Genomic DNA, 25483 nt, shown 5'->3' with positions numbered 1-25483 from the left:
CCTCAGTTTCTGACTCACATCCTCTATAATTGCACTGTCCAATAAGGTAGCCACTAGTCACATGTGGCTATTGACAATTAAAAAAAATTAAAATTAAATTAAAAATTAAGTTCCTCAGTTACATTACCACATTTCAAGGCCTAAACAGCCCTATGTGGCTAATGGCTATCATATTAGACAGCATGGAAAACATTTCCATCATGAGAGAAGAGTCTATCAGATAGTCTATTTTGAAATTGAAGATTATAGAATAATGCTAAGACATCTTAAAAATGCCATAGGAAAAAATGAAACAAGGAAAAATATGTAAAAGTGAAGTGGTTCCTTGGTACTATAAAATGTTTATAGAAGAATGATAAAACTGGAGGAAGTCAGGCTTTAAAGTCACACAGAACTGAGTTCAAACTCCGATCTCATCCCTGGGTAAATTATTTCCCTGCACTTCAGTTGAAAAAACTGATATAAAATCAGTATAACAACACTGTGTTAAAGCTATCTTAAAGTTGTTTTAAGAATTAAATAACATGAGAAGTACCTAATACAGTGTCTGGCACATGGTATAAATATTAGTTCCTTACTTTAATTGCAACTAAGGGTAATTTTTGGCATATTGGCTACCTGATATTAGCAACCAGAAACTTATTTTACAGTTCACAATTTTGGTTAAGATAAATCTACCAACCACCATTTCCTTGAATTTTTAAGGATATAAATACAAACAAATCACCTTTTAAAACAAAATAGTACATAACCCACAGTTTTAGTAATAAAAGTGTTACTTCTTACCTTAGATGAAATGATCCGGTTATCTATAAATTTCTGAGGTGTGTAAAGGCCATACTGAGGAAACCTGTTGGCTATGTAAATAGTTCTTGTGTCACTTTGATGTGGTGGGTCAAAACCCTAAGGCCAAGCAAAAGAAAAATAATGGTCAACAATGTTAGCTGTTATGATTCTTTACTGCTCGTTCTATTTAACTGATCATATTACACATATTATTACTGGCCTTGAACTGCATATAGGCTCAATCTATTTAATTATCAGAAGAGTTAAGCCATATATTTTTTTCTTTCAAAGTAAACAGGTACATTTTCTTCAGATATAAACTAACTAGGTAATAACCTCTGGTAATGAAAAATAATCCATACTCTGTCAGAAATGCTACCACAAGGAGACCTACAGAAGCACTTGAAGACAAGGCTTCTTTCCTTCCCTTTCATTCCTGGGGTTCCTTGCTTTTCTCTTAGGATAGACTCCTAGCCAGTGATATGGAAGTCCTGTGTAGCTAAGGCCCAGTCAGCACCTACCATATCTAAGCACAAAGGCTTAACATTTTATTTTACACCCAGATCAACTCGGTTTCAAAGGGCTTTGTTCCCAGAGGACTTAAAATGTATTGGATAGCCCAGATTCATTCCATACAAGCATTTCTTTGCGCTAGTTACATTATCAATCTACTCCCTGCAATATGGATATATGCTCTAATTCTGGCCTCAAATTTAGAAGACCCTCAATTAAGGTACATTTCGGAATGATCTCTAGTGGAAAAGTTTGCCCTGGCGACAAGAATACTGATACTTTATTCCTACAGCATTGTACTCTTTTCCAGAGTGGCAAGTGAATCTTTAAGACTCCTTTGATAGATATCGGCATCCCTGTAAAATTTCCACTAAGCACAGACACACACAAATAGTGGAAATTCCCATATTACCTAGAGGGATATTTTATTTAGCACATCAGAATATTAGAAGTGCTATATATGGGTTTCAACTCCTGTTATTCATGGTTTTAAACAATTTATTTTGTGATCTTAGAAACAGCTAGTACAGAACTGTGCAAATAAATGTATTTGTATACTCCATTAAAAAAATGAAGTTTTATTTTGTTTGTTTATGCTACTTAAAGTGATGACCACATTTTGTGAATGTGAATGTGCCATTATGTATCTGATTTCAAAATCAGTTTAAGGATAAAATGTGGCACACATGTTTATTTTCCTCATAAATTTTCTTTTAAACATTTCACAATTGTGCCCTGTAATAACTCATGGGAGAAAGAGGGCAGGTTTCAAAATCAGAGTCAGAACTCACTGCTCTATCTGGAATATCATAATCATTTAAAAGATACATATCATTTATTCAGTCAATAACTATTTACTGAGTTTAAGCACTATGTTAAGCCATGAAGGATTATGTGATTTGTTACATACTCGAGCATATCATAACGTGCTCCAACTCAATAAACAAATCAATGAACAAATAGTTTGAATGCTACTGCTGTAGTCTATGGATGTGTTTTTCAAAGATGGTCCACAGAAGTTTGCCTGTAACGTTCATAAAATAACAAAAGGGACACACAGGTAACGGAAGCATTAGACTCCATGGAGCATATTTATTCTGTATCCACTCTGTAACCATGTTAACATAACACTAAGTCATACCCCATGCATGTAAACCTCTGAGATAAAGAAAAAAAAGTAAACTTGAGGGTTTGAAAGAATATATAAACCTTTAAGAAGATGTCAAGACAACTGAGACTGAGAACCACTGATATAAAATTTTATTTTATTTTTTGCTAAATCCCACCAAGATTATTACTATGTACATCTAAAGTTAAGAAACAAAAAACAGGGACTTCCCTGGTAGTCCAGAGGTAAAGAATCCGCCTTACCATCCAGGGGACATGGTTTCGCTCCCTGGTCAGGGAACTAAGATCCCTCATGTCGCAGGGCAACTAAGCCCATGTGCCACAACTACTGAGCTTGCGTGCCTCAACTAGAGAGCCCGTGTGCTGCAAACTACAGAGCCCACGCGCTCTGGAACCCGCATGCCACAACTACAGAGACCACATACCTTGGAGCCTGTGTGCCACAACCAGAGAAGAAAAAACCCCGCACGGCACAACTAGAGAGAAGCCCGCGCTGCAACGAAGAGCCCACACGCCACAACGAAAGATCCAACGCAGCCAAAAATAAATAAAATAAATAATAAATCTCTAAAAAAAAAAAAGAAACAAAAAACAAAACAAATGCCCTCCCCCAAAATATACTGATGTTTACATTATAACCTCTCATTCATAACTAGAATTAATATACTATATATATAAATGCATGCACTTTACAGGAAGCAAATGCTCATCATTCTCCATCCCTCTCTCCTGGATGAACCAGTGATCACATACTAAAGTTTTGGAACTCCTGAGATTTCTACAATTATTTCAAGGAGATATTTTGAGATGTTCCAAGAATAAAATCAGTTTTAAATTAAATTGAATTTTAAATTCAGCATCGCCATATTCCAAGAAATCATAATTTAAAATAAGATGACAATACCAAAAGGAGAATAATGATAGTACGTTTTTCCTTATTCCCAAAGATGCTATAACATACACTTAAGCATTTTGAGTTGTTTTTCCAGTGATTAATTAAAATGACCTTATCCAATCATGTTATAATCAATGGCATGCATATACATGTGGGTGTGTGTATTTTTTTACACACACAAAATAGTTAAATTTTATATTTGTGACTGCGGTATAAGTACAGCTAAGCGTCCCTCATGAAAATTAAAGCTATAACTTCAATTCATTACCATCAACTTCTCTGCCACAAATTCAAGTAGCCATGAACTAAATAAAAAGAACAAAACTGTCCAAAAATGAGAAAAGTGACTTAGGACAGTTCTGTGAATCTCTGAAATTTTAGGCAAATTTGCATATCTGTGCATTAAAAAATTTTTTAAAAAATTTTGGCCATGCCATGCAGCTTGCGGGATCTCAGTTCCCTGACTAGGGACTGGACCTGGGTCACAGCAGTGAAAGCGCCGAATCCTAACCACTAGACCACCAGGGAACTCCCATACGTGCATTTTGCTGATGACAGAATAGTTTTCCTCAGATTTTGATGACATAAAGAAAGTTAGAACCACTCATCTAAGGTCTTGCTTTTATAATCAGTTCCCCACCTCAATATTCCATATTTTAAAAATGACACAGAGGGCTTCCCTGGCGGTGCAGTGGTTGAGAATCTGCCTACCAATGCAGGGGACACGGGTTCGAGCCCTGGTCTGGGAAGATTCCACATGCCGCGGAGCAACTGGGCCCGTGAGCCACAATTACTGAGCCTGCGCGTCTGGAGCCTGTGCTCCGCAGCAAGAGAGGCCACGATAGTGAGAGGCCCGCACACCGCGATGAAGAGTGGCCCCCACTTGCCACAACTAGAGAAAGCCCTCGCACAGAAACGAAGACCCAACACAGCCATAAATAAATTAATTAATTAATTTTTTTTAAAAAAAATAATAATAATAAATACTCCCTCACTCAACCTGATGTGGTCTCTCCCCGCTTGGAACCCTTAGTCATTTGTTCAAAAAAAAAAAAAAAAAAAAAAAAAATGACACAGAGAATTGTTGTTTCAATAACACCTCTACTTTGTTTAACAGGAATCAAAACAAACGGATTTTATCAAAATTAATTGTATAACTATACCATTAATGTGAAGTTCAAGTATGGTTTCATGTTATTTCTAACAAGCATTATCAGCAATTCTATGCTACTGTACAATCCGAACTCCCTAATCACTAGGCTACGGCTACACATCAGGGCTCAGAAACCTCTGGTATGTATGACACTTTCAGCCCAGACTACCCATTCACACCCTGCACCCCTGGATGGCTTGCTCCTTTCTTCTATGATTTCATCTTGTCCTGGATAAAGGAACTGAGATAGATTAATGCTATCCTAGCCACCCTGGTTTTATTTTTATTTTTTAACATTTATTTATTTATTTGTTTGGCTGTACCGGGTCTTAGCTGCAGCATGCAGGATCTTTAGTTGCGGCACGCGAACTCTTAGCTGCGGCATGTGGGATCTAGTTCCCTGACTGGAGATTGAACCTGGACCCCCTGCATTGGGAGCGCAGAGTCTTAGCCACTGGACCACCAGGGAAGTCCCCACCCTGATTTTATTTTAATGCCTGCTAAAAAGTACAGTTGACCCTTGAACAACTCGAGGGTTAGAGGAGTCAACCCTCCACACAGTCAAAAATCTGAGTATAACTTCAGAGTTGGCCCTCTGCATCCTCAGATTCAGCCCTATAGTACTGTAGTATTTACTACTGAAAAATCCACATACAAGGGGACCTGCACAGTTCAAACCCATTTTGTTCAAGGGTCAACTGTATAGGCTTTTGGAAGCACACAAATTTAAACTATTTAAAAATAACAACTCTCATTAACTCTAAAAAAGTATGAAATTAAAACCTCTTTTCTGTCTGGATTTATGAACATATGTAAAAACCACAGGTACTTTTAAAAAAAGTGGATCAGGGCTTCCCTGGTGGCGCAGTGGTTGGGAGTCTGCCTGCCAATGCGGGGGACACGGGTTCCAGCCCTGGTCTGGGAGGATCTCACATGCCACGGAGCAACTAGGCCCATGCACGACAGCTGCTGGGCGTGTGCTCTGGAGCCCACGAGCCACAACTACTGAAGCCCGCGTGCCTGGAGCCCATGCTCTGCAGCAAGAGAAGTCACCGCAATGAGAGGACCGCGCGCCATGGCGGGGAATTGGCCCCCGCTCACTGCAACTAGAGAAAGCCCAAGCGCAGCAATGAAGACCCAATGCAGCCAAAAATAAATAAAATAAATAATAATAAAAAAAAAGTGTTTGAGTATTTAAGGTGGAAAAAAAATCCCACGATGGCATTCAAGGAAAGACTGAAAACACATGGGACTGATTTGAAAAAGATTCCTTTTGTAACAGTAAATTGATGAAACCTAGGGAAACCAAACCAGAAAACAGCTTATAATTTTTAGATGTTGGTCTCTGGCACAAAGCAGTACTTAGAAATGACTCATAACATTTTATATTTTCATACCAAATATACCAGCCTCTGTACTATTCTTAAAATCCCAAAGATTTTATGAAAAATACAAGCATTACAAATAAGAACTAAGAAGAAACTAAAACTACAGTCCTATAATTAAATATTGTCACACTTCTTTAACATAACTAAGAAAACATTTTGAGTTCACAGTGATTAAAGTAAATTTGTACATTTAATCATTCCTATGTGTGATCTATTTCCTCCATAACAGAAAGAAAAAAGCTACAAACAAACCAAAAAACCATGAAAAACAACATAAAAAGAAGCTTCAAAATCAAAACTGCAATGGCACTGTTATTAAAATAAATGAACAGAAGCTTTATTTCGGTCACACACTTTCTATGACACAAAGTGATTTTTGTTGGCTACGTGTTCCAATGTACACAATACTTCTGGGGAAGAATGATTTAATGTATTTTACCAAATCTACAAACCTAATTGTGAATTACTGTTTCCTGGATATAGACTTTGAATAAAATACATCTATACGAAGGTATTATAAGGACAAGATAATTTTACACTGTTAAGAGACCAAAGCAAGGTGAGAGGGAATAACTTAAAATGTCCATGATCTAAACACAATTTAATTTTAACTTTCTGTATCATGTTACATAATTTTCATTTTAGGATTTAAGGTAGTTTGCCATCTATCGGACCAGTCTGGGCTTCCAAGAACTCTGGCTTACTGCAGAGGTGGGTTGGAACTGGCTTTCCAGTTACAGGGTTCAAAATTTAGAGTGATCTTTGACTCCAAACATCTTAAATCATCTGCAAATACTTTACTACAGGAAGTTCATCTCTTATAGGAAGCTCATCGCTTATATTACCTCCCAAACTTGATTTCCCACTCCAACATACACCTCTAGCAGCCCCTGTGGAAATAATATGGTGACCCCTCAAAAAAGTAAACACAGAATAACTGTATGATCCAACAATTCCACTTCTGTGTATAAACTCAAAAGAAATGAAAGCAGAGACTCGAACAGATATTTGTAAACCCATGTGCATGGCAGCATTATTCACAATAGCCAAAAGGTAGAAGCAACCCAGGTGTCCATTGACAGATGAATGGATAAACAAAATGTGGTGTGTACAATGGGATATTATTCAGCCTTAAAAAGGAAGGAGATTTTGACACGTGATATAACATGGATGAACACTCAAGACATTATGCTAAGTGAAATTAAGCCTGTGACAAAAGGACGAAATTTTTAATTTATTCCTCTTATATAAGGAATAAGAGTTGACACATTCATACTTTGCCAGGCATTTATTCAAGGGGGGCTGGGGAGGGGAGAGGAACAGGGCATTAGTGTTTAATGGGTATAAAGTTTCAGTCTGGAAAGATGAAACAGTTCAGGAGACAGATGGTGGTGACTGATGGCTGCATAACAGTGTGACTGTACTTAATGCCACTGAACTGTATATTTAGAAATGGTTAAAATGGCAAATTTTATGTTAAGTATATCTTACTAGAATTTAAAATATGTCAATTTCACCCATTTGGGACTTTACCATGGATTTTCTGGATTACAAGAATCCTATGTGGCCATAATTCAACTGTGACAGTAAATGTCTCTTATTTGCTAGACCGGTGATTTGAAATCACAGAGACATTTATGATAAAAATAAATGTGTGAGGTAGTTTTAGTTTAGATCAAATTTAAAATCATAGATTTCACTAAGGGAGAATTCAAGGTTTCTGTAACCAAGAACCCTAAGTTGATTTTTTTGGTTTACCTATCCAGTTGAACACCAGCTGGATAAGGAATGAAACTAGTAACTCTTCTACCTGTGGCATCCAGATTGGAGATAGATGAGTAAAATGGAATTTCTACTAAGGTTTCTCAAACATTTTTAAGCCTTCTCCCTCTCCACTCACAATCATAAACAACAACGGCAACAAAGATGGCTTCCTACGTCCTCCTCAGTATATCAGAAGCAATGGGGTTACAGTTCTGAGGCCAGAGACAAATATCCTTTACACAGAAAACATATCCCTTACAAAGTATCTTCAAAGTGTAATATTTTAAAATATATATCAATCACAAAGACACACCCACAAAATTCTAAACAGTAACAACATTAAAAAGTATATTGAAATCAACTATACTTCAATTAAAAATAAATAAAAATTTAAAAAATAAATAATAAATTGGTGAAAAGTATATTGAAGACAAAGAATAGAGATGCTGGTGAATCCTACTTATTTAGGCAAAAATTGACACAAAAGGTAGAAAGAAGTAGGGTGGAAGGAAGATACACAATTGTCCTGTTAATTTTATATATAGGAAACTTGTTTTCAGGAATGCCTGAACCAAGAAACTGGAACCAAATAAATAGCAGCAGCAGCAATAACAAAACCCAACAATCTTGTACCTACTACCAGTCTCACTTTCCACAATCTAGACATCCTACCTTTCATCCTGCCATAATTATAAACATTTTAAATGTTTCTCAAAATTGGTAACACTCTTGCTCTTATGTTGAATGAAAGCGTATGCTGTTCCTGTTACCAGATAGCTACAATGGAATACCAAGCATTAATATTTAGCAAATCAACCAAAACAACACTATCACTGAAATACTATTTCTGAATGACCATATAGTTTGCTTTACAGGCTTTTCTACTCACCTATGTTTTCTGATCAGTTGCTTAATTGTGTTTCCCTATTCTCATTGAGAGAAATTATATGTAATGGTTCTCAATTAGAGCTAAGAGATTACATGCCTCAAAGTTAAAACTCCTTTTGGTGAATGAGCCTAAGGGAAGGAAGGAAGACTTCTAGAAACCATTTTCAGAAATGAGGTTTGGTACTGATTTTCACAATGATTTGAGGGGTGGGGGTGTCTAGTGGCATTTAGTAGGTGGGTGAATGGGAGGGGCAGAGATATTAGACATTCTTCAATGAACTGCAGAGTCCTGACAACAAGGAAATGTCCTGTGAACCAGACAACTTTCAAATGCCCTGTCTGATATTCACATTCGTAAAAATCTCTTTAGAAAAATATGAAGCTCCTCTTTAAAAACAAACACAAGATGCTTTGCATGGATTTGTGAATTTTTCAGCAATGCAACTACCATGTAAAATGAAGGAAGATAACATTTTGTCAGAACTTCCCAGAGTGTTCACTGTTTCAGAAAACTGCATCACCAATGGAAATGTCACTTGTATATAAGTCACCAATACACTACACTTTCAGCAGTCTGCACTAGTAGCCATGAAGTCACACTGATTACAGCATTTGATTATTCACTACCTTTAGTGTAGTTATGATTGAGTACTTACATACTGAAACAGATATTATTTAATATAAATGTATTTATTTTTCCTTCATAACTAGGGTTATAATGTTGATTTTTTTTAAAAAATCAAGTTATATACGTAGCAGGTTACATATTTAAATTTTATTTCAAGATAAAAATGGAAAGAACATTTACGAAATATCTGTTAGAAATAGGGGGCACTGGGCCCAACAGGATTGAAAACTATGACTATGTACTTTTATGGCCAAAATCTAACCAATATTACAAGTACTATCTTGGGTTTATAATAGAATCCCCTCAAGTTAGAAGCTGCTGCTTATACCATGAGCAGAATATCAGTATTCAGACCAGGAAACTACAACAAATATTTCCAAGTACATATTTAAACAGGTTTAGGTGTTACGGAGAAAAATTTTAAACAATAACAACATAAAAATATACTGAAGTCAGAGAATAGAGACATTGAGTGAATCCTATTTAGTTAAGACAAGAACTAAAACAAAAGGTAGAAAAAAGTAAGGTGGAAGGAAGATACACAATTGTTTTACTAATTTTATATGCTGGGAACCTGAGAAACATGCTTAAGAAGAAAGTAAAACATGTCTATATAAGATTAAAAAAAAAAAAGAACTTAGCAAATCCTAAACTATTGCTATGAAAATTTGAAAATTAAATTTTAAGCACGGAAATGATTATTCAGCAACACTGGGTCAAAATGACATAATTCTGAAAATGTATTTTTAAAAAAACACAAAAGAATATGTTAGCATATTTTCAGTTCTTTTGGCAAACAATTCATTTACCCTGTATAATGACTATTAAAATTCTACTGCTGATCTGCAAATTCTTGCCTTTTGGTATTTTCTGGCATGTAATGAAAAAAATTTATTTTAACAACCAATCAAAGAGTATTTACTGAGTATTTAACTAGGTGCTTTTCAATGCACTAAGGACCACTGATGATAAAAAGGAATACGTGACTTAGTCCTTGCCCACTTGGAGCTGATGAAACCTTAGTGTTTTAGGCCCTACAATTTATTACTTAGATATCACCTAATTTCCTATTTCCTCTCACATATTTAAGATCAAACTAGAATTATTTTCTGGTTTGAATGTGGTATGCCCAGCATGGATATCTACTAAGCAACTTATATGTTTATGTAGAGTTTAGGAGAGAGGGTTGGACTTGAGATTGGAAGCCAGCAAGCATAATGATGGTGGTTAACGTCAAAGATATGTATGAGACTGCCTGTTAAGAGAGTACAGAGGAAGAAGAGAATAAGGGTAGGAGATGGAATTCTGAGGGCTATCATTTAAGATACATGTGGGAGAAAAGGAATAAGCAAAAAGGAAAAAAGATCATCAGAGCAAAAGAAAAACAAGAAGAGTAGTATGGCAGAAACCTGGGAAGAAGTTGCAAAAAGGAATTATTTCATATGCTGCAAAGAAAGATAAGAACTGAAAAAAAGACAACTGAATTTAACAATTCATAAATCATCAGTGGCTTCTGACAACGCAGTTTGAGTACAGTTAAAAGGGTTACAGTGGTCACAAAGTACAGACCTGATCTCCCTGTGCTATGCGGTTGCTTCCCACTGGCTATCTATTTTACGTTTGGTAGTGTATATATGTCCATGCCACTCTCTCACTTTGTCACATCTTACCCTTCCCCCTCCCCATATCCTCAAGTCCATTCTCTAGCAGGTCTGTGTCTTTATTCCCGTCTTGCCACTAGGTTCTTCATGACCTTTTTTTTTTTTTTTTCCCTTAGATTCCATATATATGTGTTAGCATACTGTATTTGTTTTTCTCTTTCTGACTTACTTCACTCTGTATGACAGACTCTAACTCCATCCACCTCACTACAAATAACTAAATTTTGTTTCTTTTTATGGCTGAGATCTAGAGACTGTCATACAGAGTGAAGTAAGTCAGAAAGAGAAAAACAAATATCATATATTAATGCATATATGTGGAACCTAGAAAAATGGTACAGATGAACCGGTTTGCAGGGCAGAAATTGAGACACAGATGTAGAGAACAAATGTATGGACACCAAGGGGGGAAAGTCGCGGGGGGGTGGTGGTGGTGGTGGTGGGATGAATCGGGAGATTGGGATTGATATGGATACACTGATGTGTATAAAATGGATGACTAATAAGAACCTGCTGTATAAAAAAATAAATAAAATTCAAAAATTTTAAAAAAAAAGGGCTACAGTGGATTAATGACTGGGGATGGAGAGGAGGGTGGGGAAGTGGGGATAGCGGTTAACAACTGAAAAGCTGGATCAAGTGAAACATTTTTAGTAAAAGCGAATCATAAGCTTATTTTTATGTTTGAAATGAAGAATCTGGTAAAGAGGAAGAAAAAGTTATGGGAAGGAAAAATCACTGAAGGATCAAGGAAAAAGAAGAGAAAACAATCAAGAGCCAAGGTATAAAGCATTAACTGTGGAAATGGACAGGATCTCTAATTTGAAATGGAATTTAAAAATTTGAACATGAAAAATGAAGAAAGCTGAAATCATATACTACTACATTTTCTATTTTGGTAATTTTAAGAAATACCTTTATGATGAGTTGATACAGTCATCAACTGAGTAACTAAGTTCAGTTACTCAGTGTTTACAGACTTCATATCTTCCTATGGCTTTTTGTATACACTCACATCTAATGGAAACTCTGACTGCCGCCACATATCAGATCACCAATTCTTCCTTATAAGATTCAATTAACTCTAAACTTCACATTCATTTTTTTAAAAAATTACTAATAGATATTTCTTTTATAACAACAAAAAAACATAATTAGGAAACTTGGAGACACTAATTATTAATGGTCATCACACTGATTTCTGATAACCAAAGGCAATGGTTCACAGAGTTTTGGATTTCACAGAACAGTAAAAAAAATTTTAACTGGAAAACTAACATAAATTTACCAACTTCTAATTCTTTTCTAAGCAAGAATAATAACAAAAAAGAAAGTAAGGAAAACAACCTAAGACTTAGTTCTTCTCGAAAGTCTGAGAAACTATTACAGCCCAGTGGAGCCTAAGAACACATGAAGACTAAATGTAATGTGTTATCCCAGATGAGATTTTGAACCAGAAAAAGAATACTAGTGAAAACCACAATGAGATATTACCTCACACCCGTTAGAATGGCTATTATCAAAAAGACAAGAAATAACAAGTGTTGGTGAGGATGTAAACTGGTACAACCACTATGGAAAACAGTACTGAGGTTCCTCAAAAAATTAAAAATAGAACTACCATATGATCCAGCAATTCCACTTCTGGGTATTTATCGGAAGAAAATGAAAAACACTAATTTGAAAGATATATGCACTCCATGTTCACTGTGGCATTATTTACAATAGCCAAGGTATGGGAAAAAACTGAATGTCTATCAACAAATGAGTGGATAAAGAAAATGTGGTGTATATATATATATATATATATATATATATAAAATAAAATATTATTCAGCCATCAAAAAGAATGAAATCTTGCCATCTGCTGCAGCATGGATGGGCTTTGAGGGCGTTATGCTAAGTGAAATAAGTCAGACAGAGAAAAGACAAATACTGTATGATCTCATTTCTATGTGGAATCTAAAAAACCTCCAAGCTCATAGATACAGAAATAATGGAGAACAGACTGGTGGTTGCCAGAGGTGGGGTTGGGGAGTGGGTGAAATGGGTGAAGGGAGTCAAAAGGTACAAACTTCTAGTTATAAAATAAATAAGTTATAGGATGTAATGTACAGCCTGGTAATTATAGCTAATAATACTGTATTGTATATGTGAAAACTGCTAAGTGTAGATCTTAAAAAGTTCTCGTCACAGGGAAACAAATTCTGTAACACTGGGTGGTGATGGATATTAACAAGACTTACTGTGGTGATCATTTTGCAATATATACAAATATGAAATAAAGTACAGGGTTTAATTAATAATAATGTAATAATATTGGTTTATTAGTGTAACAAATGTAGCACAGTAATATGTTAACAATAAGAGAAAGTGGGTGAGAAGAATGTATAGGAATTCTCTATTATTTCTGCAACCTTTCTGAAAATCTAAAACTACTTTAAAATAAAAAGTTTATTTTTTTAAAAGTTAAAAAGTCCTCAAAAACAAGGACATATATAAGTTTAAGCAAAGACACACACACACACACACACACACACAGACACATTGACCTTGCTTTTCTCATTTTGCCGTAGACCACTGAAAACTTTATCTCTATCTACAGGAAACATCATTTATTAGGGAACTCATGGTCTAGGAGACTATATAAAGACTGATAAAAGCATCTCTGATTATTTAAGAATTTTGACTTTTGCTGTCTCATAATAAATTCCTAAGTTTCTTTTTTTTTTTAATTCTGCAAATATACGATGGAAAAAAGGCTGATCAACACTCACAGGTAAGCACTGCATCAATTCCCTTTAATGTTGCATAGGAGTTGGATGCACAAAGTCTGAAGGTCTGCACATCTAAGTTAGAGGCCAGTTCCTCCACAGTATTTAAATTTCAATAGGAGGGACTTCACTGGAGGCGCAGTGGTTGAGAGTCTGCCTGCCAATGCAGGGGACAGGGGTTCGAGCCCTGGTCCGGGAAGATCCCACATGCCGCGGAGCAGCTAAGCCCGTGCGCCACAACTACTGAGCCTGAGCTCTAGAGCCCGCGAGCCACAACTACTGAGCCTGTGTGCCACAACTACTGAAGCCCGTGCTCCTAGAGCCTGTGCTCCGCAATGAGAGGCCACCGCAATGAGAAGCCTGCGCACCTCAACGAAGAGTGTCCCCCGCTCGCCGCAACTAGAGAAAGCCTGTGTGCAGCAACAAAGACCCAACACAGGGCTTCCCTGGTGGCGCAGTGGTTGAGAATCTGCCTGCCAATGCAGGGGACACAGGTTCGAGCCCTGGTCTGGGAAGATCCCACATGCCACGGAGCGACTAGGCCCGTGAGCCACAATTACTGAGCCTGTGCATCTGGAGTCTGTGCTCCGCAACAAGAGAGGCCGCGATAGTGAGAGGCCCGCGCACCGCGACGAAGAGTGGCCCCCACTTGCCGCAACTAGAGAAAGCCCTCGCACAGAAACGAAGACCCAACACAGCCATAAATAAATAAACAAATAAAATTAAAAAAAAAAAAAAAAAAAGACCCGACACAGCCAAAAATAAATAATAAATAAAATAAATTTTAAAAAACTTTCAATAGGAAAAGACAAGGTTAGAGTAGAGAACTACTTCCCTGCCTTTCAGTAGTAAAAAAAAAAAAAAAAAATCAAGCCCACCCTCACATCTTTGTTAGTTTTCTGAACTAATATATTAAAGAGCATAGTGGAGAAGTGAGGTAAGGAAGGATATCTATATTTGTTTTGTAGCTCATGAAATGCAGTAGTGAAGAAACAATTTCCTAGGTAAAATGTGATTAAGACTTGAAATGACTTATATACTACTCAAGCTTTATCTGTCAATTGCACTCACTGCAAAAGACTCTTCAAAGCAAAATCTTAAAAGACCAATATGTAACACAAGTATTTATTGAGGAACATGTGCTTGATACTATGCTAGGCACTGCACCAATCTAAGTAAAACTATTCGACCATTATGAAATACCAAGCCACTTACTATTTTATTTGTTAAATTACCCTATAATTTAATTTTAAAAATCATTATAAGTACTGTGAGCACTGACTACTTACTAGGTAATACGCTTGGTACTGTGGAAATACCAAAATGAGAAGTAAGGGCCTGAATAAAACTTCATTAAAAAAAAAAAAAAAGGCCTTTTAATAAGCACAAAAAATGAAACAAATATCAAGTAAAGTGAGTAAAATTTTGACTGAAATAGCAGTAAGTCATTAGATGACTCGCTTTTTTTCTATAGAAAATTATCAAGCACACTCTTCTGAATAAAGAGTTAAATAATATAATTTTTAAATATAAAAAAAAGTATGGCATAATTTCATTACAGATGTAATAAAAGTTATTAATAAAAATGGACAACTAGGAACTTCCCTGGTGGCTCAGTGGTTGAGAATCTGCCCGCCAATGCAGGGGACATGGGTTTGAGCCCTGGTCCAAGAGCAGCTAAATCCGTGCACCACAACTACTGAGCCTGCGCTCTAGAGCCCGCGAGCCACAACTATTCAGCCCGCACACCGCAACTACTGAAGCCTGTGTGCCCTAATGGCTGCGTGTCACAACTACTGAAGCCTGCACGCCTAGAGCCTGTGCTCCACAACGAGAGAAACCACCACAATGAGAAGCCCGTGCCCCACAACAAAGAGTAGCCCCGGCTCGCTGCAACTAGAGAAAGCTCCTGCTTTAAATTAAAAAATTTAAAAAAAAAATTAAATTAAAAAAAAAAGACAACTATCTTAACTCTTCAGCATTTCCAATTTCTATTTCAACATCACAAACTTCTCAAACTTCAAAATAGTTTGTGGTTCCTAAAGTTTAAGATGAAAAAAGAAATTTAAAACTGAAAATCTTTCAAAAAATTTGCCATGCTGTTCAAAATCAATTTAAATGTATTGCATTTGATATTAGATAACATATTCAAGAAGAGATATATATTAAGGTACAAGCAAGGTCTAGCTTCTTCTGGTACCTAAAATATTATGTCAACTTGAAAATGGCCATAGCTGACTAACTACAGGAACTCTTGATCACTTCTCTCCTCTTCCTCTACAAACCTGTCACCCCCATCTCCAGAGTACCACTGCTGCCTAAATTTCTTTCCCTAACTCATTCTTCTTGCCTCACTCTTGGGTAGATTTAAAATGGCAGGATTAGCAAAGAGATATATAGGGAAAACTGCTGCTACTGCTAATTCTCTTCCACACTGTTAAACTCTGGAAAAACTCTCTGGGTTAAGTCCTGCCTCTGGCACTAATTAGTTACTGACCTTGGAAAAATACATACTTTGAACTCCTCCTTTTACTTCACAAAAGCAAAGACAGATAAAAAAATTTTTTTTCTTTAATTAAGACAACTTAGCTAGGCTTAAAGTAAGATAATCATTTCTGTAATCAGGGGCTGAGCCTTTGGGACTCTGGGTCTGGAAATAGGCAGTCTGAAGTTCAATCCCCTTTTGTACCAGGGTCCTAGAGTCAGGTTCAACTGAAAGGAGGTTGAAAAAAGCTGTGTATTTTTTTTTTTTTTTAAGCTGTGTATTTTTAAACATGTATAAAACCTCCAAAGAGGTAACAGAATAATATATTTTTTTAAAAAAAGAACAAAATATTACAAGACAAATCGGCCAATACGCATCAAGAACAGACAGAAACGCAAGAGGTCCAATAATAAATTCTGGAAAAAAAAGTCATTTAAATTAAAAATTCAGAAGACAACGATTAACTCTAGATTGGATATGGAGAGAACTGATGACTAGAAGCTAGAACTAAGGAATTCACGCTGAAAGCAGCACAGAGAAAATAGATGAGAAATATGAACAAGAAGTTAAGAGCCAGAGCACAGATTAATATCAAGCAAGAGTTTGAGAATGAGAAAATTAAAGCCTGAGAAGCAATATTTAAAGGGAAAAAAAAAAAAGATTGTAAACTTTTCTGAACTGTAGAAATGACAGCTTTCAGATTGAAAATACACACAAGTGTAGAGCAGGAAAAACAAAAATCATATGAAACAACATGATGAATACAGCAGAGTAAAACCTGCAAAATATCGAGGACAAAGAGACAATCTTAAAAACATACAGCGTTTAAGAGAGTATCAGCAAAGTAATGACAATTAGATTAAAAGCATATTTTACACCAGCAATAAACGTCTGAAAGCAACAGAATAAGTAGTATCTTCAATATGTTGAGTGAAAGTAACTGTTAATCTAGAATTCTGAATCTACTTAAATTAGTATTCAATAATAATGATGAAATAAAGACATTTTAAGACATAAAAACTAAGAAAGTTTACCACACATGAAGCCTTGATTAAAATAACTAAAGGATGTATATTTCAGCAACAATAAAAGTAAATACAGAGGGAAGAGATGGTATTCAAGAAATAATGGTGAGTAAAAAAATCACTGTTGGGCTTCCCTGGTGGCACAGTGGTTGAGAATCTGCCTGCCAATGCAGGGGACACGGGTTTGAGCCCTGGTCTGGGAAGATCCCACATGCCGCGGAGCAACTGGGCCCGTGAGCCACAATTACTGAGCCCGCGCGTCTGGAGCCTGTGCTCCGCAACAAGAGAGGCCGCGATAGTGAGAGGCCCGCGCACCGCGATGAAGAGTGGCCCCCACTTGCCGCAACTAGAGAAAGCCCTCGCACAGAAAACGAAGAACCAACACAGCCATAAAAAAAAAAAAAAAAAAAAAAAATTTAAAATGCCAAGGTGCCATATTTAAAAAAAAAAAAAAAAAAGAAGAAATGAAGTACTGATATGTGCAACAACACAGATGAACCTTGAAAACATTATGCTAGGTGAAAAGACGACTGTGACAAAATACCACATAGTGTATGATGCCATTTACCTGAAATGTCTAGAGGAGGCAAATCTACAGACACAGAAAGTAGATTAGTGATTGATTACGGCTGGGGGCTAGCGGCTTGGGGGAATGGAGAATGAGAGTTAGTGGGTAGGGAGTCTCCTTCAGGGCGTATGAAAATGTCCAAACATCATAGTGTGGTGGTGGCTGCACAACTCTACACATATGCCGAAAAACTGGACCATGCACTTTAATGAGTAAATCGTACGGTATGTGAGTTGTATCTCAAGAAAGCTGGTAAAAGAAAAAAATAGAGCTAAACTATTATGTAACAGTAATGTGGAAGGTGAGAGGGAATACTGAGGTCAACATCTTCTAAATCCCTATATTATTTGTGGGTGGATAGAGATGCTCAATATATAGGCACAGCTAGAAAAAAAAGGATAAAAATACAATCCATAGCTTCTACATGATCAAAGGGAAAAAATATGAATAGAAACTTAACGAATTCAATGCAAAGCAAATCAAAATCCTAGAAAGATTTCCACAGAATTAGACAAACTGATTATAAAAAATAGCACATGGAAGAGTAAAGATCCCAAGCAATTCAGGGGGAAAAAAAAGGATTGGGGGTTCTGCCTGGCCAGATATCAAGACTTCTCATAAAACACTATAATTAAGATAGTGCATTACTGGTGCACCAACAGATCAATACATGAATGAAACAGAATAGAGAACCTAGAAACAGAACACAAAACAAAGAGAATGATGGTATATGACAGAGAAGGCAAACAACACTGGTTAGTGGGGAAAAGATGGCTCATTCAATGAACGGCATTGGGACAAATAACTTCTTATGTGGGAAAAAACAAATTCCCTACTTTAGTCCATACACAAAAATAAATTCCAGGTATATTAAAGACCTAAATGTTGTAAAACTAAATTTTTAGACAACTTGAAGAAAACACTAGAAAAACAGCTTTATGACCCTGGTGTAGAAAAGGAATTCCTAAACAAGTAATAAAAAGTAGAAATCACTCACCTAATAAATTTACCTACAAATAAATTTAAAACATCAAAAAAGACACCATCAACAAAGTTAAATACAAGGGGCAGGCTAAAAGAAGATATTTACAACATATACAACAAAGAATTGGCATCCAGACTACAGAAGAAACTAATAAGGAAAAGACACACCACCCAACAGAAAAATGGGTAATCAGTGGAGGCGAACACAACGTTGTAAAGCAACCATACTCCAATAAAATAAAAAGAAAAGAAAAGTGGGTAATCTATTCATATGAGTGAAACACAGGACACCTGAATCTCACTAGCAATCAGCAAAATGCAAATTAGGGCAAAATGATATACCTCTCACACTCATCAGATTGGTAAGTTTTTCAAGTCTGACAGTACAAAGTGTTGACCAAGATGTAGGAAAAGGGGAACTCTCATGTTTTAGAAAATAATCTGGCAATATCTAATAACAGTCATAACGTGCACACCCCATGGCCCAGCAATTCCACTTCTAGGTATTCCAATTTAAAAAAACCACACATAAACAAAAATGATCACTGCAACATTTTTTTAAATAGGAAAAAAACTGGCAGTAATTCAAATATCCATTAGTCCTCGAAGAATGGCTAGGGCTGGGGTTGCTTCACTTTGGTAGTTCCAGAGCCTAGCAATATGCTATCACAGGTATATGTTCAGAAAATGTTTGAGTGAATGAATAAATAAATGAGAAAGAAATAGTGTTACCTAAAAGTAGATGCAGAGTTGAGAAACAGCTTTTATTACATGGAGAACTAAAACAAAATAGACAAAAATCCTTGCTTTCATGATATAAATGAGACAAATGAGTACAGAGTATGTTAAATAGTGATAAGTGCTAAGAGAAATAAAAAAAGCAGTGACGGGGGATAGGGAAGTATGGGGGTGGGGATTTACAATTTTATACTGAATGGCCAGAAAAGGCCTCACTGATAAGGTAGCATCTGAATAAAGATTTGAAGGGAGTGAAGGAGCCAGCAGATGCCTAGGGGAAGAACACTGCAGGCAGAGGTAACGGCCAAGGCAAAAATCCTAAGACTGAAGTACGCCTGGCACTTCTGATGAATAGCAAGATCTGTGTGGATAAAGCAAAGTGAGTGAAGAATGATGGGAGGACTTCCCTGGTGGCGCGGTGGTTAAGAATCCACCTGCCAATGCAGGGAACACGAGTTCGAGCCCTGGTCTGGGGAAGATCCATCCCACATGCCAAGGAGCCAACTAAGTCTGTGTGCGCCACAACTACTGAACCTGCGCTCTAGAGCCTGGGAGCCACAACTACTGAGCCCGCACGCCACAACTACTGAAGCCCTCGTGCCTAGAGCCCGTGCTCCGTAACGAGAAGCTGCCGCAATGAGAAGCCCGCATGCAGCAACGAAGACCCAACGCAGCCAAAAATAAATAAATAAATATATAAAATTAAAAAAAAATAAAAAGAATGATGGGAAATGAGAAGTGGTTTGGGGAGGGGGGGGTGGATACAGATCTAGCAGAGACTTTGGCTTTTACTCTGAGCAAGAAGGCAAGTCCTCAGAAGGTTTTAAACACAGGAATTACATGACCTAACCTGTATTTTAATAAGATCACTCTGGTTTCTATGTTGAAAACAGACTGCAGGGATAGAAGGGATATTTAATGATGATAGTGGCAATCACAAGGTTCTTTGGGGTATCTGGACAAGGTCCCTACTTCAGTGCTGTTAGGATAATTGGGATTCCACTAATGCTTGACCTCTCTAACCAAATGAAAAATTGGGTATCTGAGAATATAAGTCTGAACATAGAGATAAAATAAGCAAATACTCTAAGATCTCGGATCTTAAACATTTTTGAGGTTAAAATTTACTTAGTCACACCAAAATAATACCACCATAGGCCTGTGCTTCCCTGACCTACTACTCCTTATTCATTCCTTGAGAGAAAGGCAAAGAACACAGGTACTTCCAAATTGATGCTGAAATAAATCTGATACTCATTCACTTAGTCAACCAACATTTGCTGGGTGAGTACCTACAATATGGGCCAGCTGCTGTCTTGAGTGCAAGGGCTATAAAGATGAACAAAATATGGCCCATCCTAAGATATTTACAGTCTAGTGTGTGAGCTACCTAGACTTACATAACGTGCCATAAAGAAACACAAGCTCACTTTTAATGTTATACAGCAGCACTAACAGAAATATAACATGAGCCACAAATGCAAGCCACATATGTAATTTAAAAATTTCTAGTAACCATTTTTAAAAAGGTAAAAAGAAACAAGCAAAATTAATTGCAATATTTTACTTTACTGAATAAATCCAGAATATTATTTCAACATGTAACAATATAAAAATTGAGATTTTTACATTCTTTTTTTATACCATTTTTTAAATCCTAGGTATATTTTATACTTAAGCATATTTCAATTTGAACTAGCCACATTTCAAGAGTCTTGAACAGCATAATTATGCAGAATAGACCTATTTTTTAGAAAACTGAAAAGAATTTGACACAGGTACAGGGCAAAGTAAATTAGTAGAAGGAGGCTTGAACATGTTCACAGCTTAAAGAAAAAGAGTAAACATACTATAGATAATTGATACGGAGTGCGGAGAGCAGGATGAAAGAGCACGAGGACTGGTTAGTTTGGAAGGGAGGACCGTCGCACCTTCCTCTGTGACAAGTGGAAAGGTTAGATTAAGATATAAACAAGTTTGGTGAATGTGAATGGGTTGAGAGTTTAGGTTAAGAGCTTCCCATTTTTCTCAGTGAATCAGAAGACAATCTTACTAGCCTCCTTCCATCACTGCAGATACAAACCTGAAGGGACTACATTTATGGAACAATTTAATAAACTGTATCCTAGTATGACAACATTAAGTTGTGTTTTTAAAAATTATAGTAATTTTCTAGCTTTCTTATGGACTGGTCAATCCTTGAATTTTGTCACTTGATCTCTAAACACAGAAGCAATGCTATGGATTCATCCTTTATTTTCTCACCTATTCATTTATTCAGCAAACATGTACCCAATGTCTACTCTTATGTCAAGTACTGTGTGAGACAATGAGCATACAGAGATGAATAAGGCCCTCAGTGACCTACATTTGTGTCCCCAGTATTTAGCTTATTATGTCTGCACACAGTAAGTGCTTTAAAAACACAGCACTACATTGCCCTGTAAAGAAATATTACATGTCAACTAAAATATGAACTGACAGACTTTCATTTGTCTAAAGTAGCGCTGTACAATAATTTTCTGTGCTAATGAATATGTCCTACTCTGAACTGTCCAATATAGTAGCTAATAGCCACATGGATTTTTAATTAATTAGAATTTTAATAGCCAAGGTGGTTAATGGCTACCACAAAAATCTAAATACGAGAATACAGTGAGTAGCTAATGGCATTTCCACTACTATAATCATGGTGCTGTCATCTCTAATGAGTTAACACACATGTGATGCTAGAGTAATACCAACTGTACCAGAAAGACATCATAAGAAAATTTTCTTAGTGTAAAATAACTTTAGCATTATGAGCCCAAAAAGAAAGAAAGAACAAAAGAAAAAGAAAAGGATAGTCCAATCTTTTCAGTCTGCTTCCCCAAAGGAAAACATCAACTTTCTGACAACCTCCTAATTTTTCTTATTGTGTCAAGAAGTGAAAATAGTCTGCGGAGATACGGAGTCAAACTTTTTTTAATTAGAGAAGAATTAATAGAACATATGAGTTGTTTCAGTACAAAATGATAACAAACTTTTTTTTGGCAATACAATTTAAATTGTTGAAAATCGGGATGCATATAATGAATAAAGTGTTTTTATAACTCAAAAAAACCTGTCTTTGTGATCTGCTTATTAATTTCTCCAAATCTGTCCCAGTTATCTGAATTTTCTTAAGTGAACCTATTGCTAAAAGATTCAATTCATTGAGCAAATGGAAGTATAATTTAAACTAGACTTTGAATTGAATAATTCCTGGTGTAGTAACCAGAATGGCTGTTTATGGCTGGGACAGTAAAATACACTTTCATTACTCTGTGAATCCACTATCCTTAATGTATAATTTAAGTGACTGTACAGACTTAATCAGAGAAACAAAGTCCTACATGGGCACAGGTCTGATTACATACTTCCGTACTTACATACTGATAACTTAAAAGTAAAACCAGTGAAGTGAGCGACTAATGTCAGAGAGAGCATTTTTTGTGCACCGCAAACTTGTTCAACTTGTTAACCACCCCGTAAGGCAGTTGTCTTGTAAATTAACCACACAACTTCCTGCCCTTCCTTTTAGTTGTGTTCAGCTGAAGCCATTTAAAAAAAAACATTACCAGATTGCCTGTCTTGAAGATGAGAATGGTTATACAATCAGGATTTTATTCAGGTTAAAAAAATACCTAACACTGAGAAGTGGTGTCTTAAATCTACTAGAAAAAACTTTAAGAGAACCACTAGCACACAAAAACACCATCAGGTAAACAAGACTTCTATACGTGAAGATGGGCAAATCAAAGGCATGAGATGAGACCTGAAATAATCAACTTCTAGAGTAAAGTTACCGAGCTGCCGCTTACTGCAACGAAGCCAAAGTATTACAACAATTTGGTATTATAATGACATCATTAGCTTGGTTTCCTAATAAGGCATATATCTGGGATATATGAATGCCCAATTACCTAAAAATAGAGAGCTAACATTTGTCTGAGGCAGTGGCAGGCAGTTCTAGTTTCATTTATAAGATTTTTTTTTTTTTTTTTTGAGAATGATGCCCACTGCCAAATGAATTAACAGAAGGCTGGCTCTGAAACAGCATACTTCTTAGTCATAACAAAAAAAATGTTCTTCCAGAGCAGGGAAAAAGAGGTATCAATGTTTTGGTCCCACAAAACCTTTACAGTTCCACAAAAACCGTTTCTGCTTCTCTGCCTTTTGAATTAGTAAATGAAAACACCGAGTTGTAACAGCATTTAATTACTAATGCGATTTAGAAATTAAGCCGCAAACAGTAACAGACCTCATCATGGAGGTAAGGTTAGGCTTCTTCAGCCAGGAGCAATTTCAGTCCTACCTGTCACGTTGCCTTAGTGGTGTATTTTGCGGGTTGCAGTTGCCAGCAGGCAAGAAAGTTTTCTCTGGGAATTAATTCTGAGAAAGGTGGCGCTTTTTATATGCCTTAAATCACCCTTTTCTAAGATCCTTTTTTTTCTCCAGGTGTTCCAGTAAAACTGAAAAGTTAACCATTGGTTCCAAACCAGTCTCGTTCAAACTGCCTCGGGAGAACGGAAAAAAGGGAGGTTCGCGTTCGAAAAGTTTCACTTGGGGTTAGGGGGAGGACGAGGTAAGAAGGAAAAGTCCTCCATAACTATCGTACTTACCTTCGAAACTAGACGGGGTGTTGGAATATTCTTTCTTTCCCTCACCCAGGCCTTGGGTAAAATTTCTTTCGTTGAGAGCGGTTAGACTAGGTACGTGACCCTCCTCCTTGATAACGCAACCGCGAAAACAGCGAGGAGAGGGAGCTGGAGACAAGTCCTCACCCTCCCCTTCGCTCAAACGAGTCCCAAATTGTTAGAGGCAGGAAACACAAGCCTCTTTTCTCTCCCCAAGACCTACTCTCTTTCCGTGCCCTCGCCCGAGTTCCTCAGGAGGGACGCCGACCCCGCTCCGGACTCGCTTCTGATCGCAGCCGCCCAGGTGCGCCGAGGAGGAGGGAGTAACCGAGAAGCGCGGGCAGGAAGCGGCCGCCTCCCGCCGCCGACCTCGGCGGCCCGGGCTCGGCGGCGAGACGCGTGCCGGAGCTGCGCGGGGCTCTGCCGGCTCCCGGGCCCGCGCCCGCCTCCGCTGCGGCCTAGCCCGGAGCCCGCGCCCCGGCCTCGCGGCTCCGCGCCGCCGGCCCTTCCTCGCCACCTGGGCCCGAGAGACCGCGCGGGAGCGAGCGTCCGGGAGGTGAGGGGCGGAGGCACCTACCAGCTGCTGCCGGACCCAGCGCCACATGCCCCCGCCGTCGCCGTCCCGGTCCCGCGGGACGCGGGGGCCGAGGGGCTGCAGGTGGAGGCCGAAGAGCCAGAGGGGGAAGCAGGAGAGCCCCTCCGGCTGAAGTTCCGCTCGCCGTCGCTCCCGCCTCACTCCCCGCGCCGGGGCCCCATCTCGCCGCGCCGGCCCCGAGGTCCTACAGGCGCGGTCCCGGCGCCGCCCCCGCCCGGCGCAGCTGAGTCCGCTGCCGCGCCGCAACCACCTTCATTATTGACCGACCGTTGTCACCCGCAGTACCGCCACAACCCCACCCCCGGCCCCACCCGGGCCAGCCCCCGGCGCCCCGGCCCGCCCCCGGACGTGACGAAATTGGCTGCGCGGACCGAGGGCTCAGGCTCAGCCGCGTGGGTAGGGAAGGCGGCGAGCGTGGAGGGGGGCCGGGCTTCCGAACGCGGCGTCTGGGCTCTGCCCCCTCCCCTCATTTCTGGGGTAGGATTTAGTCGCGTGGGTGTGTCTGTCTACCGAGCCTGCAGCTCCTGGCCGACTCCTCTATTCCTACCTCCTGATGCGGGTCTGCTTCTGCTTCTCTTCTGTCTTCTTTGGTTCCCCCAGCCGCCCGACACGCATACTCAAGATCAGGAGTGTAGTGACTGAAAGTTAATCCCCGGAGGTCTCCAGTTTCGGTTCAGTGAAATTGCCAAAGCCTTTGTCTCAACACTTAACGCAGCTCTCTTTAGCCAACGACTGAGCTGGGGCTGGGGAAATCTTGATCACTTAAGTAATTTTGAAAGGGGATGCAACTCCCCTGGGCCTGGTCCGGTGCGGACTAGCGTTTCCGGGAGAATGGACAAGATACGCTGTCTT

General features: G+C 38.2%; 1 protein-coding gene across 7 annotated transcripts in view; it reads right to left on the bottom strand.

Annotated features, from left to right (window-relative positions):
• Nucleotides 1-24938, bottom strand: part of ATP11B (ATPase phospholipid transporting 11B (putative)) — a 128190-nt gene extending 103252 nt beyond the window's left edge. For 3 of the 7 annotated variants that reach the window (XM_036851894.1, XM_036851895.1, XM_036851896.1), the window contains exons 1-2: nt 24614-24938; nt 787-903 (exon numbers count right to left, since the gene is read on the bottom strand). In XM_036851894.1, coding sequence (XP_036707789.1) covers nt 787-903; nt 24614-24640 — 144 coding nt within the window. In that variant the 5' untranslated portion in view covers nt 24641-24938. The other 4 variants (XM_036851897.1, XM_036851898.1, XM_036851901.1 and 1 more) reach the window with 3 other exon arrangements.
• Between the last annotated feature and the right edge of the window lie 545 nt (nt 24939-25483).

The sequence above is a fragment of the Balaenoptera musculus genome, chromosome 4 (assembly GCF_009873245.2).
Source record: "Balaenoptera musculus isolate JJ_BM4_2016_0621 chromosome 4, mBalMus1.pri.v3, whole genome shotgun sequence".
NCBI lineage: Eukaryota > Metazoa > Chordata > Mammalia > Artiodactyla > Balaenopteridae > Balaenoptera > Balaenoptera musculus.
The sequence above is the reverse complement of the archived record's forward strand: the minus strand, read 5'-3'. Positions and strand labels throughout refer to the sequence as shown.